The sequence below is a fragment of the Falco biarmicus genome, chromosome 8, assembly GCF_023638135.1.
Source record: "Falco biarmicus isolate bFalBia1 chromosome 8, bFalBia1.pri, whole genome shotgun sequence".
NCBI classification, from domain to species: Eukaryota; Metazoa; Chordata; class Aves; order Falconiformes; family Falconidae; genus Falco; species Falco biarmicus.
In genome coordinates this window covers 56,524,961-56,542,297 of record NC_079295.1, presented here as the reverse complement: position 1 = coordinate 56,542,297, position 17,337 = coordinate 56,524,961, and the positions used below count along the sequence as shown (strand labels likewise).

The 17,337-nt window shown below is 44.7% G+C and overlaps 1 protein-coding gene across 2 annotated transcripts; it reads right to left on the bottom strand.

Annotated features, from left to right (window-relative positions):
- Positions 1 to 6,356: 6,356 nt before the first annotated feature.
- LOC130154092 (ovoinhibitor-like) lies at positions 6,357 to 17,256 on the bottom strand. Of its 2 annotated transcripts, none has more exons than XM_056349836.1 (16): positions 17,134 to 17,256; positions 16,310 to 16,329; positions 15,327 to 15,460; positions 15,086 to 15,146; positions 14,448 to 14,581; positions 13,949 to 14,000; positions 12,779 to 12,915; positions 12,285 to 12,345; positions 11,351 to 11,487; positions 10,835 to 10,895; positions 9,514 to 9,647; positions 9,377 to 9,437; positions 7,971 to 8,107; positions 7,499 to 7,586; positions 7,044 to 7,159; positions 6,357 to 6,544 (listed from the first exon to the last, which is right to left on the bottom strand). In XM_056349836.1, exons 1-16 carry the CDS (start codon positions 17,186 to 17,188, stop codon positions 6,499 to 6,501), a joined length of 1,434 nt encoding a protein of 477 aa, XP_056205811.1. In that variant the 5' UTR covers positions 17,189 to 17,256; the 3' UTR covers positions 6,357 to 6,498. The 2 variants fall into 2 exon arrangements, with proteins under 2 accessions (XP_056205811.1, XP_056205812.1); XM_056349837.1 differs by having other exon boundaries at positions 7,526 to 7,586; positions 17,134 to 17,255.
- Positions 17,257 to 17,337: the final 81 nt, after the last annotated feature.

Genomic DNA, 17,337 nt, shown 5'->3' with positions numbered 1-17,337 from the left:
TAACTGGAATGATTTTTCTGAGCTCTGTCTGGAGTAGTAGGTAACCAAGGAAGAATTTCCTTGAGTAAATGGCCAGAGCCTTGGACTCAGGGTTTTCAGACCAGCCCCAGGGCTGTGAATGAGATCCCCATCAGCCTTTAGCTCCACAGCCGTTTGGGCCAGGATCTGGGATCTGCTTCATGCAAGCTCAGGGCACGGTGAGCTCAGGTTCTACAAAACTTGAAGGAGCTAGAGGTGCAGAAGTTTATACACAGATAATGACACGTATGAGAGAGGAATTATTCTAAAGTGTTTTTTAAGTTAGGTAAACATTTCGAGAGTGTGTCACCCTGCACAAACCCTGTATGGGAGGAAGCAACCAGGAGTGCAAAGCAGCTTTTCTTGGAGGTGCCAGTCCATTGCTGCCACGGTAAGCTGGAGGCATCGCTCCCCTATTAACTGCCCCAAGAAACAGCAATGTCTCACATCCCCAGGTAAAGTTTTCTTTCCGTGTGAAACCATGGGACAAGGCAATGCAGAACAGGAGCAAGCAGAGCATCAAACAAAAACACACTCCCAGATCTCCACTTACCAGCCTACAAACTCGCAAAAATTCATGTGAGAAATGTTTGGAAAAGACAAATGAAGGTGGTTGCTCTCATTTATGGGAAGAAAACCAGGAGCCTCTGGGATTTGGGATGAATGACGGTTTGCTTTTTAAGAAAGAGCTTGTAAATAAAGCAGCAAAAAGGGATTTTTCTTTCTGAAGGATAGGGTGAAATGGGCTAAGAATGAAAATCCACTGCTCTCCCTAGTGAGAGAGAAAGGGAGAATAGAGACAGTGCACATCAGGGTGCTATAACTCGAACACTTGTCTAGAATAGGAGGAACTGGATGGAAAGAGTTTCTATAGCTGAGGGACTGTTGGCATCATAACAACTGAACACTTCTTCCTCCACTATTAACCTCAAAGTAAAATAAAAAAAAAAGAGATATTTATTCTGCAAAGTTCAGCTTTAATGAGACCACTGGCTGATTCTTTGCAGCTGGACATGGGTGAAGCATCGTTGGTGCTGACAGAAAGGAGCATGCTGCTTTTTTTTCTATTTCTATTTCTAATTTACTATTTCACAGACACTGAGGTAGATAGCAGGACTTACCATCTCTAAACGATTGCACTAGCAAAGTAATGCAGTTATTTACTTAATATGTTAGTACTTGCATAACAGCTGCTATGCTGTACATGATCATATGGCCCCTACATCCCCTGGCTTGGGCACTGTGCCCCATTTGCAACCTGACAAAAAATTCCTGTCTCAGAGGAGCTGAATGCACCGATATCTGCAGAGGTTTTGTGTGTCTCCTTTTCTGGTCTTGAAATAGGTTATGCTGTGCTTTCCTGACGCTGTCAGTGAAGGTTGTTTGTGCATGCTGGCACAGCAAAGAAATATTTCTGCTACTTGTCTCGTATTTTACATCTTTTTGCCATCTTTCTCTTCGTACATTTGAATGCAGCCTGTGGAGAATAGCAATATTAGAAAGCTAGCGTTAAATCACTGCCAAATAAAATGTCAACAGAAGGTATTATGCATCACTTACGTCCAATCGTACGCTGCCTGCTCAGCATCCGGCTGACATTATTTGGGATGCTGCCACAGGGAGCAATGGGAGTTCAGGCTGCTTTGGAGTTCGCCTTCCTTCGTAGTCACTGGGATGACTGCTGTTCCTGAGTCCCTGGGTATCCCATGTTCTCTGAAGGGAAAGTCTGCCATTCGAGACTCAGCGTGACCATTTTCCCAAAGGGGTACAGATGCTGGGAATGTAAACAAAACTCCCAAATTATGCAAGTGGGGGACAGTTCATCTGAGTTAACCACCAACAGTGAAGAGGCTTTACTGTCTCTGGCTGTTATAATCCTATCAGTCAACAAACCTATGCCATCTAAATGTGCTGCATCATTTGGATTTGCACTCTAGCTATTTTCTTCAGCTATTTTCTTTTCTCTGCTAAATCTTCATGATTTCCCCATAGCATAAACAGCAAGTGAAGAGGGAGAAAAGCAGGATAAATTGGAAAAGCACAGGGAGAGGCCAGGGGCTAGGGGACTGTCACTCAGAAAGCATGTTCTCTCCATTGGGCTGACACATTATAGGCACGGATCCCACATTCACTGGTGTAAGTGAAACCATCTGTGCCACAGATCCGCTCCCGCGCTTGGACTGGCCATCCTCAGCGATGCCCCTGGGGCATGTGCTACAGCTTTAAAGGGAAGAGAGAAAAAGAGTCTAAAGCAATAGATTTCCAAACATTCCTTGTTCTTCAGGGGGGCTTGAATGAAATTAAGGTTTTACTTCTATAAATAAAAGAGAGGCGGGAAGTGATACACTATGTGGACGTTTTTTGTCTGCAGATTTACCGTATGTTTAAACTTACGGGGCCGCACCTTAGCCGGTGAAAATCCATGAAAATCCAAACCCCTCCTTGTCTGAGTGGATGCCTACAGCTGGAGGCAGGCTCTGTTCCGCTGCTGCTCCCTGCTTTTGTCATATCTACTGGTTGATCAGCAGAAAGCAGGCAACCAGAGCCCAGAGCGTGGCAAGGAACCAAATAAAATTGTATCAAACATTAAATTACAACAAGAGAATGAACCTGTCTGAGTGTGAACATATTGATGGATGGAACGAGTAGGTACCAGAATGATATTCCTTTAAATCTAGAGGCCTGGGGATTTTTTTTTTAGTTCCCAGTATTTTCTTTGCTAACGGCTGGTTAAATAGACCTGACTGATACAATGAGTTTGTGTAATTATTTCTATATTTCTTTTCTTTTTTGAGAAACGTATAGTTATAAAAGTGGTTAAAAATAATTTAAATATTCTCCTGAAAAAAGAACAGTTTTGAAAATCAGCAGGGTGAGCCTTGTCACTCTCAAGCACCCCTCAAGAGAGTGACAGAGTGTCTAGGCCCATCCACAAGCTTCTCTAGTAAATGCAGCATATGAAAAAATAAAAAAGCTAAAACAAGGCAAATTATCAGCAGACATAATTTTGAAAGGTATAGATTTTTTGGTAAAGTGCTTGAATGAAGTTTAGTGACAGACACCATTGTGCGGTTTGGCTTTTTTCAGTTCACAGATGGGTGAATGCTGATAAATGTTGAAAAAGAATCTTTCGGCTCACTATGAAAAGACTGTGTATTGTTTTGTAAATCCCACTTTACAATCAGGTTTTAAATGATTCCACCTCATTCTTCCTCCTCTTTGTGTTATAAGAAAAATGACTGTAGACTCAGAAAACATTGATAAGTCTATAAAGATAAGTTAGACAAACAAGGAAGGAGAGAGGACATTTATATTTTTAAGATACTGCGCTTGAAATATGTACTGGTGCATTTACAGGTCATGAATCCTGAGGCTGAACTGTCATCAGTGTGAAATACATCAAAGTCCGTCAGCCCTTGGCGCGGCTCAGCAGCTCAGTCCCTGCTCTCCCAAGCCGGAGGGTTGCAGGGTGCCTGCAAAGCAGCGTGCGGAGCTGGACCAGCTGTGTTTTCAGCAGTAAATTTTAGATGCCTGATGCTGCAGTCATAGCAGGCACTGGAAAGTCAGTTTTTTCTTCACCGGATCCTTGACCGAGGGTATGAGGCTGCACATGCAACTACTTCTGTTCATGGCAAGAGTGCAAAAATAAGGGTGCACCGAAACAGGACTAAATCCATGCTTGCATCTGATCCTTTTAGTGCCGCTTCCCAAGTTAAAAAACAGGCTTTCCTAGCATGACAGTTGAATGGTTTTTGAGGCTAAAGTGACCACTTTGAAGCTGCTCAGGCTTTTGCCCAAGGTGGGTAAGAAAGCCAGCCTCAGGACTGTGCAGCGTTATGCACCTGAGAAGCCAGGGAGCAGCAGGCTGAGCAGCACCAAAGCATCTGTCACCCTCACGCTGGAGACTTACTGAATTTGCAGCCTGGCAAGCACTGAGCTCACAAGACGATCTCTTGGTGTTCTCCAGTAATCTCTATCTATCCAGCCATTCCCCTATCTAAGGGCAAGCAGGCACGCAGCTCAGTCAACCATACCTTAAAACCACCTTTCAAGTCTCTTAGTGGTACTTTAAACCTGGTATCATTCTACCTCTTCCCTAAGACACAAAACTTCAATGCTTCCTCTTGAATGTGCTCACCTTTGCCTGACCATTGCTTCCTCAGAATAGAATCGTGTAAGTTGGAAAAGACCATTACGACCAAGTCCAGCCGTTAACCCAGCACTGCTAAGTCCAGCGCTAAACCATGTCCCTAAGTGCCACGTCTACACGTCCTTTAAATACCTCCAGAGATGGTGACTCAGCCACTTCCCCAAGCAGCCTGTTCCAGTGTTTGACAACCTTTTTGGTGAATAATTTTTTCCTAATATCCAATCTAAACCTCCCCTGGCACAACTTGAGGCCGTTTCCAACACAAAGCAGAGAGAAATCATCTAACACACACTCAGTAGTAACCCTGGAACAGCTGAAAAACAACTCTGAGGCACAGAAAACAGCTCTGTCCCTGGGAAGAAGGCTGTCCTACTTTTATAGCGTTATATTGCTATCACAGAACACTCCCCGAGCCTGGGGGATACTTAAACTCCAATGTCAGGCTTTTCCCATTTTCTGGCCCAGTTTTAGTGATTTATTCCATTATATACTTTTACATGAAACCTACTGGCAAATACTGCATGGAAACCTCTGTCTAACGACCACTTTGGCTTCTTCCCTGGATTCCTCTGAGTTAATCTCAACTTTGTGCCTCCTTGAGTTCATGTTTGCCTTTGGTGTCATCAGAGAACGAGCTCCACAGCAGCAGCTTTGGCACAGTTGTGCCCAGCTAATGCCGTTCAGTTGGATCTTGACAGCTTTACTGCAAAGGCTTGCAAAAGCCGAGGTCAGAACTAAGTCCAAGTGAAAGTCTGCCAAAGTCCACAAAAAAAATAAAATTATTCAGGTCTTATCCCTGAGGATAACCAAGTCACACTTAACAGTAAAGCAGCATGTTCTGTTAAAACACCTGAACAGAAAATGGCAAAAAGGTTATATAAACCAAAGGAACGTTTACATTAGGACACAGACCCAAGAAAATTACAATATGCCATTGTTAGTTACAAATCGTCTTGAAAAGTACATGCCAGCCATGGACACTAATGGCACGGAGGTACTACGGCCTCATTCCCTGATACAATACCCACAGTGTCTCCAAGTCAGGAACATTTGCCTTCAGCCTATTCTTCTAGCCCGACAATTCAAAGAGTGACTTTCCAAACCAATCCAAACAATTGTGTTTTTCTCTGGTAAACTACAATGGGACACTGAGCTAGGGAGGCACTAGCTGTAGTCCAGAAGAAATCTTTTAACCCTGAAATATTGGACTAGCAATAGCTTTGGTGACCGGGAGCTAGGGGTAGTGGCTGTACCTATGATGTCAACCAATGAAGGGCAGCTCCTAGGTCCCCCTACCTCCCTGCCATCCATATGGACACCAAAGTGACAGCAACTGTATCACTAGGTCCTGAGGTTTTTGGCCTCAAAAAAGCAGGCAAAACAAGGCTACCAGGCAGAACCACTGTCATACGACTTGTTATATGTTCAGTCAAAACTGATCACAAGTGAACCTCTGCATACTTTTCCTTCCCAAACAGCTTTAGAAGGCAGGCAGCTTGCAGTGATGTACCAGGGCTGCCCCACACCCCAGGGGTCATTTCTGCCCACCAGACCCAGAGATATTCTGTTGCCTTAATAAATCAAGATATTGCATGAGTGGACAGACACATCTGTTGTCTGTGACCCTGAAGGGAGCTCCACATTCTCCTCCTGTGGATTGTATCCTATAAACTTGAAAACAGGACAAATTCAGCAGAGACAGGCTGGGATCACCTTTCCTGACAGCAGCTGCTGCCTTTTTCATGGGACAGGCTGCACAGGCAGTGGGAACCAGGACAGGGGGCAGCTCTTGGCTAGGCATCAGTTTCCCTTTCTAGCCCATGGCAAGGAAGTGCCCTTGAGAACAAACCACCACCCACAACCTAGATGCTGCCTGTGGAGTAGGTAGACCATGTTCTTGCACTGGCTATAAGGATAGAGTCCATGATCCGGTCATACAGAGATACTAAAGGTGAGGTGGGACTAATACTGACAAGGAGACTCTGAGGAGTAAGGACGTGCCTGGGAATTTCAAGGGGAGGTCAAGCCCTCAGAGCAGCAATGGCAGTGACACGTGGCAGGAAAAGATTTACCCACATTGTCTGGTAGAGCAGAATATCAATAGAAAAATACATATGCACCACTAGAAGTACTGTGTCAGAGAGGAGAAGGGGCAAAAGGGATGAGACATGGCATTAAGACAGAGAAATGTTGCCGAGTGAGTTTATTGAACAAGTGTTTCAGGAGCTAAGGAAATGAGACAAACTGAAGGAAAGTTGCTGGGGAAGATCAGCCCCTGAGAAATCACATGCAAGGGAGCTTGTCTTCCCAGGCTGGACTCCAGCACAGACTTAGCATTCAGTCAGACTCAGGAGGTCGAGAGTCCTACTGCTTTTCCTGGTGAGAAAAGGAAAGAGAAGTATTAGACACAGAGCACATTCAGAGCTGAAGCCCTATTCCTCATTTCACTGGCCCAAGTGTTGACTCAGTGTTGACTCAAGATAAAGAACAGTCTCAAAAGCCCAAATACTCCCTTTCATTACTGTAATGAAAGGAAAGATGAAAGGTTTTGCACATTTGATATAACGCAGTTGGTTTAGTGCAGTACTTTCCACATGCCCTCACGAGCTTTTGGGACAGATTGCACACTGGTGAAAATGAGTAAAATATCTCTGACATTAACAAACAAGAGGCCATGGACAGATCACAGAAATGGGCCCTTTGCATTTTCCCTTAAAATGCAAAAAAACCATCTACTTGTACAAGTCGTCGTGCGCCAGGAATGTCTAGTATATGCCCATAAGCAGTTAGTCAACAAGACATTATGAAAACAGCTCGGCATTCATATTGGTACAGGAATTGGTCATGAAAGGAGGGGAGTTACTCTTGTACATACAGGTAGGCATTGCAGAAAGTACATCTGTTGCTGTATGTTTTGCCATCAGAGCCACAGTGGGGCATATATTCCAAGGAGCATATAGAAGAGACTTCTTGGAAGTCCTTGCAAATCTCCTGCACACAAGAAGATAGACATGAGTTTCTCTGCCTGAGAGCAAACCGTGTCCCCCGAGCACAAGGAATGACACCCCACTGAGAAATGAAACTCTTTGTAACATCATGATAAGGAAATCAAGGTTTCCTCCTGACAGAAGATGTGATCTTGTACTGTTTCTGCTCACTGCCATGTCTTTTCCTGCCCTGTTCCAGAGCAATGAGATGGATGTTGGCTGTTTTATGGATGAGTGTGAAATTGCCAAGGGTTCTCCTCAGGTCTGCACACCACCGGGTTCCCCAGTTGTAACCCAGAGCAGAGGACAGTCCCCCATGAGTGTAACAGACACTGGACCTCACTTTTTGTTCCCATCCTTTCCCACTCACTTTTGAAACCTGGTCTTCACAGCGTCCATTCTTTCTTTTGCCAAGCTTGGTCCGATACTCCCTGGAGGAAGGAGAGACCGTAGTTAGCCGCAACCCTCCCCATTACAACCACAGTGCAAGAGCAAACCTTGCTCCCACGTAGTGCACAGATTTTCAGACAAACGAGCTCAGCATTGCCCGCGCAGCACTAACAAGAACATGCCCTTATGGACCAGGCACATGTCTTTTGGAATAACACTCTCGCCAGTTGATGCCTTCCCATTTTGTGGGGTTCTGGTGTTGAATGCCCATGTCAAACAGCAACCAGGGCAAGCAAGAAAGCTTGGAAAGACAGACAGGACCTATACAGTACAGGCTTTCAGAGACCGCCCTTGCACATTACTTGGCACTCATGGATCCAACCACCACCACTGCAAATCCCCCAGGGAGAAGGACAAGTACTTACAGGTTGTGGGCACACAGGGTACACTCGCTGGCGTAAGTGACACCGTCGGTACCACAGACGGGATTGTAGATCATTGTGCAGGCCATCAGCTGTTTGCCGTCCTCCAGCGTGGAGACTGGGTACTGGCTGCAGTTGAGCTAGGGAACAAAGATGACAAAAGCTCTGGCACAGGCTCTGCTCTGTGCAAGGGCACCCGGGCACACACACATACACTTACGCCTCTACCTGTTAGGATCTGCCATAGGACAAATTATGGTTATATATTAACTCATTCTTCAGGGGAAACTAGCAATTTCCTTTCATAGCCTTATGTTAGAGAAGTCTGAATCAAGGCTTGAAGGCAGACATTACTCATTCAGCCTTGTATTCATCATGATGCCCCTATACCTTGCAGAACCTACCGGGATATTACAAAACACAGCTTAAAAATAATCTGCAAATCAAAATGGCGTGATTTATGCACTTCTTGCAAGAGGGCCAACTGTGACCAAGGTGTTTTTCATGGCCCACAAGAATGGAGGGGAGATGTGCTGACAGGTCTTTTGTTGCAAAGGGACGGTTCGGAGTGTTGAAATCTGCCAGTAGGACTGACAGCAGTTGAAGCTGATTTACACCAGTTGAAGAACTGGTCTTGCGTTTGAGCACTCCCAGTTTCTCCACCGTGGTGAGCTCTTCCTCCCTGATTTATGTATCTCACCAGGTCTGAGCACAGAGCGTACTCAGGAAACAAAGGAATGACATTTCGTAGTTTGTTTGTATAGAAACAAAATATCTGACTCGGGATGTTGACTCTTTCAAACACATGCTAATGAGATGGCTTTGTTCTTCTGTTCCCCGGTGAGTGTAAATAGTTTAGAGCTGGCCAAATACAGTTAATCTGGTATTTTTACAAGATTCATTGTTGGCATACATTAGATTACATTGCATTTACAAAAAAACCAGAGAGGGGTTTGAACCCCCTCATTAGGGGAGGGATTCATTAAGTATCAGCATTCAAAACACAGGCAATTTTCTAAGACTTGAAACATCCTTTTTGTAAAATGCAAGTGTCCAGAAGGCAGCGGGTACCCTGGGTCTTCTGCATCCCCTTCCCATGTTGCCAAAACAGACTGCTAAGTTTCTGCGGCAGCTATGACAGACTGCTGTGGGAAAGGGATTTCTGCTTGTAAAGCCTTAAATCATTTATGTCACCTGTCTCATAACTCATTCCTCTCCTGTCCTCTCCTCTTTCTTTTCCTGACTGCATCCAGAAAGTGCCCAATATTCCCGCTGCTGGGAGGATGATACTCAGCCTCAGAAGGAAAGACTACACAAGGCATGACCCTTGGTGGAGGTTACACCACCAAAAGCGCTTGTTCAATTATGTGGTCAGCTCAAGCCTTTATTTTTCTTTAGGTTTCACTTACTTGGGAAACTTCTTCTATGCACTTCCCATCATGCTTCTTGGCAACGCTGGTTCCGCGTTCGCTGGAAGAGAAAGCAGAGTTTAAAAATGCTCAACAAGTAACTGGTGAGCTTTCAAGGGGTGACCTCCAGGGCTTACATGTTATGGGCACAGAGCGCACAGTCGTTGCTGTAGGTGACCCCATCTGTCCCACAGATCTCACGCAGGATGAAGGGGCAGGCTGTGATAGCTTCACTGGTTTGGGTATTGCTCAGGTAGGCACTGCAGTCAACCTAGGGGGATAAAATAACAGTGCTGGGTCAGTTGCTGGGAGGTGGCAGAGTGCCTCATCTGCAGTCTGCCCACCCTGATCCTCCAGATTTTAAAGGCTTCTGCCAAGCAGAAAATCAGAGGGGTTTTTAGGTTTAATCTCCTGTTAGAAATTAGTTGAGTAATTGTAGTTGGATTTGGTATTGTCTGCTAACAGAGGAAAGAAAGGAACAACTGGCCAAAAGGATTATTCTCCTAGGGTAGTACATATGCAAGTTTTAAAACAAGCCTTTAACCCAAGGAGTCTGATTTAAAGTGTTCGACATTAAGTCCAGCTTGTCATAGTTAACTAAATCTGAGATTTTGTTTCAGCTTTTTCTTAACAGCAGCAAGAACTGTTTCACCAGCTCCTTTTGCAAAAATATTTACAATATATAAAATCTAACAGTTTCAGTATTTGAGGATAAATAGACATGCACCTATTAGAAGTCAGCCTACACTAACATCACTGACACTTCACTGTCATTTTGCTTAGCTTCCCCAGTGCAGTGTCTCTTATTATCCATATTTCCCACATGGTCCAAGAGCAAATTAAAGCAAAGACAGCATTTTAACAATGTGTCTTTACTATAGAAAATAGATTGCAGTCCCTCGGGATGCATGAAATTATTTTTGGTGCTTTAGAGCTGCTTTGCATAAGCAGAATAAATGTGTTGAGGTATTATCAGCACATATTGTTACTGTGGAGGATAATAAAGCTATTCCTGTATGCATACCTGACAGCAGATTTTTCCTGGCTGACCAGAGCACAGGGATTTTTTTACCTGCCTGTCTAGCGCAATGGAAATCTTAGCACTGAATGGATATACAGACATCTAACACAGTCTTCTGTCTTCCTCTCCTGCTGTGCTAAAATGGGCTGCATGGCTCTTGGGCTGCCTCTGATGATTTCTGTTCAGAGATCTGCAGTACTGGGACACTTTGCCTCTGAAGTCCCAGCCTGTTCCCATTTTTTCTTGCCCTCATGTACAGCACATCGGCTGCAGCCGCTGTGAGCAGCTAGGGAGAATGACAGCACCAGCACGAACCCTGTATGTCACCCCTCTCCATGCATCCAGGAGTCCAGCAGGTGCACTGAACTCAGCCAGGGTCTTCCTGGAGAATGGAGAGAGTAGGAGATAGCACTTATTTTATAGCTGGTTATACTTACAGGAGTACTTTCTTCCTTGCATCTTCCCTCATGGCTTTTCTCAACATGTGTCCCATGTTTTCTGAAAGAGAGAGGCTGGCATTAGGGTGCTCACTGGCTAAGCCCTGTGACACCCAGGTGCCACCGAAAGCAAATCAAACTCATAGCAAATATACATGGTAAGGGAGACATCTGATTGCCTAAAGAACCAGCTTCTCCCGGTCATTAGCAAGTGTAATCCTAAGCAGTAATGAACCTATCAGGTCTCCTCACTGTGTGCTATGCAACAGCCCCATCTGCTCTTTCCTCTGCCCAAATACCACAGCCCTCGTGGTGTGCTCTGACTGAGAGCTGGCTCTCCCACAGTTCCCCCGAGGAGCACAGACAGAGCATCAGGGAACAAAATCGAGGTGATAGGGGCTCGAGGAGGTTGAAAGAGAAAAAGACATACATACATCTTGGCATCAAAAGAAAAGCCATCTGGAGCACTAACTATGGCTAGTCACTCCAAAAGAGAGTCCTACGTACAGTACTTACAGGTTATGGGCACAGATGCTACATTCGTTGTCGTAAGTAAATCCATCTGTACCGCAGACTGGGAGCAGGATCCTTGGACAGGGCATGTAGGATTTGCCACCCTTCATAATTTGTGATGGGTATTGACTGCAATCAATCTACAAAAAGCAGGAGTGTCAAACCTGGGGAAGTCCTTGTTCTGTAAGAAAAACCCCAGAGTAACCTTCTGCCATGTCTTTTACACTGGGATGCTGAGACAACACTGGTGCTACGACTCAGTTCTCTCAAAACCAGGGTGAGTCAGTTCTGCATGATTCCTCTTGTGCACAGAGGGAACTGCACAGCACCGCATCGTTTGTGAAATGCCAAATCACTAGGGTAAGTAGCTTGGTCAATGCCAAATGCAAGATATGTCAGAAAAGCAAAATAAAAGAGAAAAACATAGTCCCTTCTTCATTCTGCAGTATAGCTATAAACAAAACACCAAAATAGGGAAGGAATTTAGACTTCGCTGACAATGCATTTGAAGAGCATCCTCAAAGGAAGATCTAAGCCCAGACTGACTGACTTCCACTGCATGTGTTGGCATGCCCTAGACACCAGCTCTGGGACTTCTTGGCTGATAGACTCAGATCAAAATTTCTGGAGTGCTCCATACACCAGAATATATCCCCGCCCCAAGGGTTGGTGTAGGTGGGAATTTGTAATGAAAACTCTGTGCCTAGCTCCATGCAGCCCATCTGTCAGGACTGTGCAGGCAAGGAGGGCCCAGAGGACACCCGCCTCAGGACAGATGGGATTTGTAGGCATCCTCAACACAAGGGACTGACCAGACTTAATAGACGTGGAGAAAGCCAGGCTTCAGGCCAGCTCACTTTCAAAGTAGATGTAGCCTCAGGGAACCTTTCAGTTGATGCAGCTAAGAGGAGAAATATGCTTTATATTGAATACTTACCTTGGAAGTCTCCTGTTTGCATTTTCCATTGTGTTTTTTGCTAACATGGGTCCTGTGTTCTCTGGAAGAGGGAAACAATAAAGGTGAGGAACTAAATGCTTGACTTTTGGTCACAGTCACGTGCAAAATGAAGCAAGCCATGGCTTCAGACTCTGGAAGAGTCTATCAGAATAGCTACATTACTTCACTCATTAACAAGTTCATCACATCTCATGATAACATGCAGTTTAAAGTAATATTCTTAATTATTCCTTCCTCTGCTCAGTCACTGCCTAGCCCACAGACTACTCCAAGGAGCTGTCATCTGACTCTTCAATGTTTCCTCTCATGAGCACAAAGAAGGTATCAGAAGGAAACTCGAGGTAAATCCAAAACCAACCCAGTTTCTAAGGGACTTGAAGAAATAGGCATAAGCAGAAATGCAGAAGGATGGTTCTGAGGACTGCAAAGCATTGCTGGTTACTTAGGAGGAGTGCTCTACGTATGGGACTTACCCGTTGTGGGCACAGATCCCACATTCATTATCATATGTAACGCCATCTGTGCCACAAACAGGATTCAGGTCCCTTGGACAGGATACTAATACTTTGCCATCTTTAGTGGTTGTTGTTTGGTACTTATTGCAGTCAAACTGTCAAATAAGAAGAATTAGCTTTAGTGGAGCCCTTGCTATGCAAGAAAAGTTGATGCAAAACCTTTCTGTACCATTCTGTATCCCAGCCTCCACTGTTTCTGCAAGAGGACAAAGCCCTGATATACTGAAGTTAAATCTTCAATCAGAAATGAACTTTCTGAATATTATCCTACTTCTCTAGGAGTCAAAAAAAAGGACTGTCTTGAAGAAGGGGTCCTTGAGGCAGAAGAACATATACAAAAATTCTGGGCCCATTCTCAATAAAAAAAAAAAGTCTTCAATTTAGTGGGAAACATTTTTCATCAGCTGGAAATCTGGCTAATAATGTGCTTGTTTGTGCTGGTTTTCTCCCCACTTCTCCAGCTCTGTGATTACTTATTACTTAGATACCCTGCAGTTAAGCACTGAGTTTGAAAGCATAGAGGAAAAAATTATTATCTATCAGCTGGAGAACGGACTTTCTACGTCCCAGAATTTTGGTGCTGAAATATAGAAGCTTCTTTTCCTGAAGCACCAGACTGCTGGCCTCATACAAATATACAATAAACTGTTCTCTATGAATATGTATGCTTAGTGCTCTCATGAGTCTCACTGTCTGTGAAAGCACCAGCATGGGAATTTGGAATCCCTGTTGCAAAGGGTGGAAACACTTGTGACCTCCAAAGAGAAAACTGCCAACTTGCACAGCATGTTGGCAAGTAAAATCTTGGGCGTCCCCTTCCCCGGGTACAAAAACCAGCTTAGGACGTAGGGAAGTGGGCTCTGCAGCACTGACTCACTGCAGCTTCTCATTTCATACCCATCTCTTGCCTCCTTCATCGGCTTGCTGTGGTATCCATGGGGTGACCCGCTCTTTGGAGCGGGGAGGGTGCAAAACCCACCCTCACTGTGCAGGAAAGCAAAGCGTGGACGGGGACCCTCATCAGCTTTGCCATATGGTCCTCTCGCAGTTCCCTAGGGAAATCTGTGGGGTTCTCAGGGTTCTATGAACAGCCTTAAGAAGTGGAATTTTGACTTCTATTGCACTTACAGTCTCCTTGCATTCTCCATCATGCATTTTGCTAACGTTGGTGTGATGTTCTCTGCAAGAAAGAAACGCTTTGGTTAGGAAGCCTTGAGAATAACTTTTCCTGTTACACTCTGGCACTGCGGGGAGAAAGCAAGGTCCCACCCTGGTGGGACACTACGGGTGCTTGACTTGTCTGAATGCACCCTGCAGATGGTAGCAGCAAACGCAGGGTATTTCTGTATCACGTGGTAATCAAGTGTGGGGAGTAATTAGGTGTTACAAGTAACACTTTGATTTGTTTGTGACTCTGCTCTGGGTTGTCCTCTGGTTCTTTTGTGATTCCCCTGGTGAGCACAGACAGAAAGCAGGGAAGAAAACTCAGATCGGCTGGACAATTACAAGCAGCCTTAAGAATTACAAGATACCTGCCTTAAGAAGGACTAGTGTTATTATAGAAATGTTTCTGAGAGCCTGAACTATTGTTAATGATCCAGAAGAGTGTTCTATGCACAAGACTTACGCATTATAGGCACAGATCCCACATTCATTGTCGTAAGTTAAGCTATCTGAGCCACAGACTGGTTTCAGTATCCTTGGGCATGCTACCAGGACGTGATCACCTACTACAGTTGATCGGTATGTAGTGCAATCAACCTGTGAAAATAGAGGAATAGAGAGAAAATCCCCGATATTTTCAATATAAAGACCTAACGCTCCTATGCAGTCTGCTTACTCTCCCTCAGCCTTTGGGAACAAATTCAGCATCAAACTAACTCCGCTATCAAAAGCGGAAGCCAAAGTCGGTTCTGTGGGAACTGTCTTCTGCTGAAAAAAAATAGCACAGCAAGAAAGACTGTGATTTGAGTTTTGTGAGGTCCTTCATAAGATCCTGCTGGAGCTACCTAGGTGATGAGATCCAGCCTTCAGCCAACACAACATTCTCATTTTATTCCCAATTAAAGAGGCTAGAAGTCTGAAGTAGAAAGGCACAAAGACATGGTATCAGCCCATAAAAATTCTCTCAACTTTGGTTATCATCAGATTTCAATTCCATTTGGGCTACGCAGACCACCTGTGCACGTTCTGTTTTCTGCTCGTGTGGTGCTTGAACCGTCCCCTTTTACAGCCAGCTGAAGTCTTCCACGGACTTTGCCTTACCGCAATAGGTTTCAGCTTGCATTCGCCATCATGTGCCTTCTCCACACTGGCCCTGTGTTGCCTAGAAGAGAGCAGACCCACGTCAGGGATCGCAGACAACAGCATCGCCTCGAGGCCAGTGGTGTCAGCGCCCAGCTAACTCGTATGCTCCTCCGCCCCATCCATCCTTGGGGATGAAGCTGCCACCCTTACCTTGAACCCCTTGCCCTGAGGCTTCTGCCAGGTTTCCAGCCGTACTCACTTGTTATGGAAGCAGATCCCACAGTCGTTGCTGTACGTGACGCCGTCAGTGCCACAGACTGGCTTTAAGTTCCTTGGGCAAGCTATCAAGACCGTCCCATCCTTGCTGATGCTGGGATATTGGCTGCAATCAACCTGCAAAATCAGCACAGAATCAGCCCCAGCATCGGCTCCTCCTGGAAAGACCCACCCCAGCAGCCTCCCAGCACCGCAGCCACAGCGCCTGCAGCTTCTGCCGGGAGGTAAATGAGAAGTGTTATTCTGAATCTGCTCAGGCAGACAGGAGTGAATCTTCCCTACAGAAGTTTCTGATTACATTTTCCTGCCAGGGTCCGGGGGAGGCATGGCACAGAGGAAGGACTGCTGTGGGTGAGACGCTGCCTAATGAAGGCAACCGGTAATTGGGAGCCCGGCTGTATACCAGAGCCCCTCAGCTCAACGTGTGCTCATTTCAAATCATGCTGCAGTCTCCGGTGAGTTACAGGAGCCTCGTAACTGCGTGGGAAGAACCTGCAGACAAATCCGTCACACAGACCCTGCTGTTTTCCTCTCTGTGACATAGGTATGGGAAAACCTGTGCAAGGAATATAGTCCTGTGTGTCTTACTGTGTAGACAAAATTATCAAAATCACAGTCTTTGATGCTTTCGAGCATATCATCTTAAAACAGTATTCCTCAGGAGGAGGTAACCGACAGCCTTTTGCTTGGAGTAACTAAATTGTGTCTAAGAGTTAATATAATAGGACTGTATAATTACTTTTCGCTTTCTTCATTTTATTTAATGAATTGAAAGTATTGTAAAAAATGAGGGAACTTCTACTTTCTCGTGAAATTTGCAATATCCTTCAGTCATGCACTGACAAATATTATTTGAACAGCCAAGCTTTCATTAGATTTAATCCACTTCCTCATCAGGTAATTACATACTGTTTCCACTCTACCAGAAACCTGGAACTGAACAGAATAAATAGATCTGTAGCTCACCTCAACTCCAAAGGCAGTACCTGAAAGAAAAAAATGGAGACAGAAAAGAAAAAAAAATAAATCAGATTATTGATATGCGGAATAGGTATATGTAAATCTTTTCATGAAACTGTTAAATTCCATGACTGTTGTTGACTAATTTATTTGGTTTAGGAAAACATGGAGTTTTACATGATGCCATTAAATGGTCATTGGATGTATTAAAAGTATAAAGTTTCATTGCACTTTTGAGGGGACATAAAACAGAAGAGAGCACATATATTAATCCATCCCTGAGATGTTACAGGGAAGCAACACAGGTACTTTCAATTCAGTACTCTTGGATTTTAACCTCTTCTAAGAGACTTTATGTTTGACTTTCAGAAGTTTGGACATGCGTGTTTAAGATGACTGTTGACCACTGACACCCTCCATCACCAAACACATCCTTCTCAGTTACCAGGAACAGCACAGTAAACTCACAGAGCAATCCTAGAGGTTGAAGTTTGCATTTGTATTGCTCACATGGAAAATGATGCCATTTCTAACAGTTTTACTTTGCCCTTATACACAGTAGTCCCATGTGTAAGCTCCTGCCCTGCGCTAGGACTGCTCCTTCAGAGATTTGCTCCTACAAATGAAGATGATGAAAACGGTCATCTGTATTGTGGTTTGCTGAAACCTCAGTCTTGAAGTCTAATTTTTTGCTACACTCTCTCAGGAAGAATATTTCTTCATGGAATAAGACTTTTCTCCACACTACGAGACCCAAATACTTTTACTGAAATTAAAATTCTGTTCTCATTCAGCTAGATCCATCTCTGCAATACCCAGGAAACACTCACCTAAGCAGCAGCAAAGGGCGAGAGCCGCCTTCACAAAAACCTCTGTTATCTTCATGGCAGACAGAGGTACCACTCCAGCGCAGCCTGCAAGCTCTCTGTGAGGGAGAGGAAGATTGCAGGTAGGGGCAGGAATATATAGCTCACCACAAAATCCAGTGGTCCCACCTTATTAGGTAACGTTCCAAGCCTGTCATCAACAGTCAA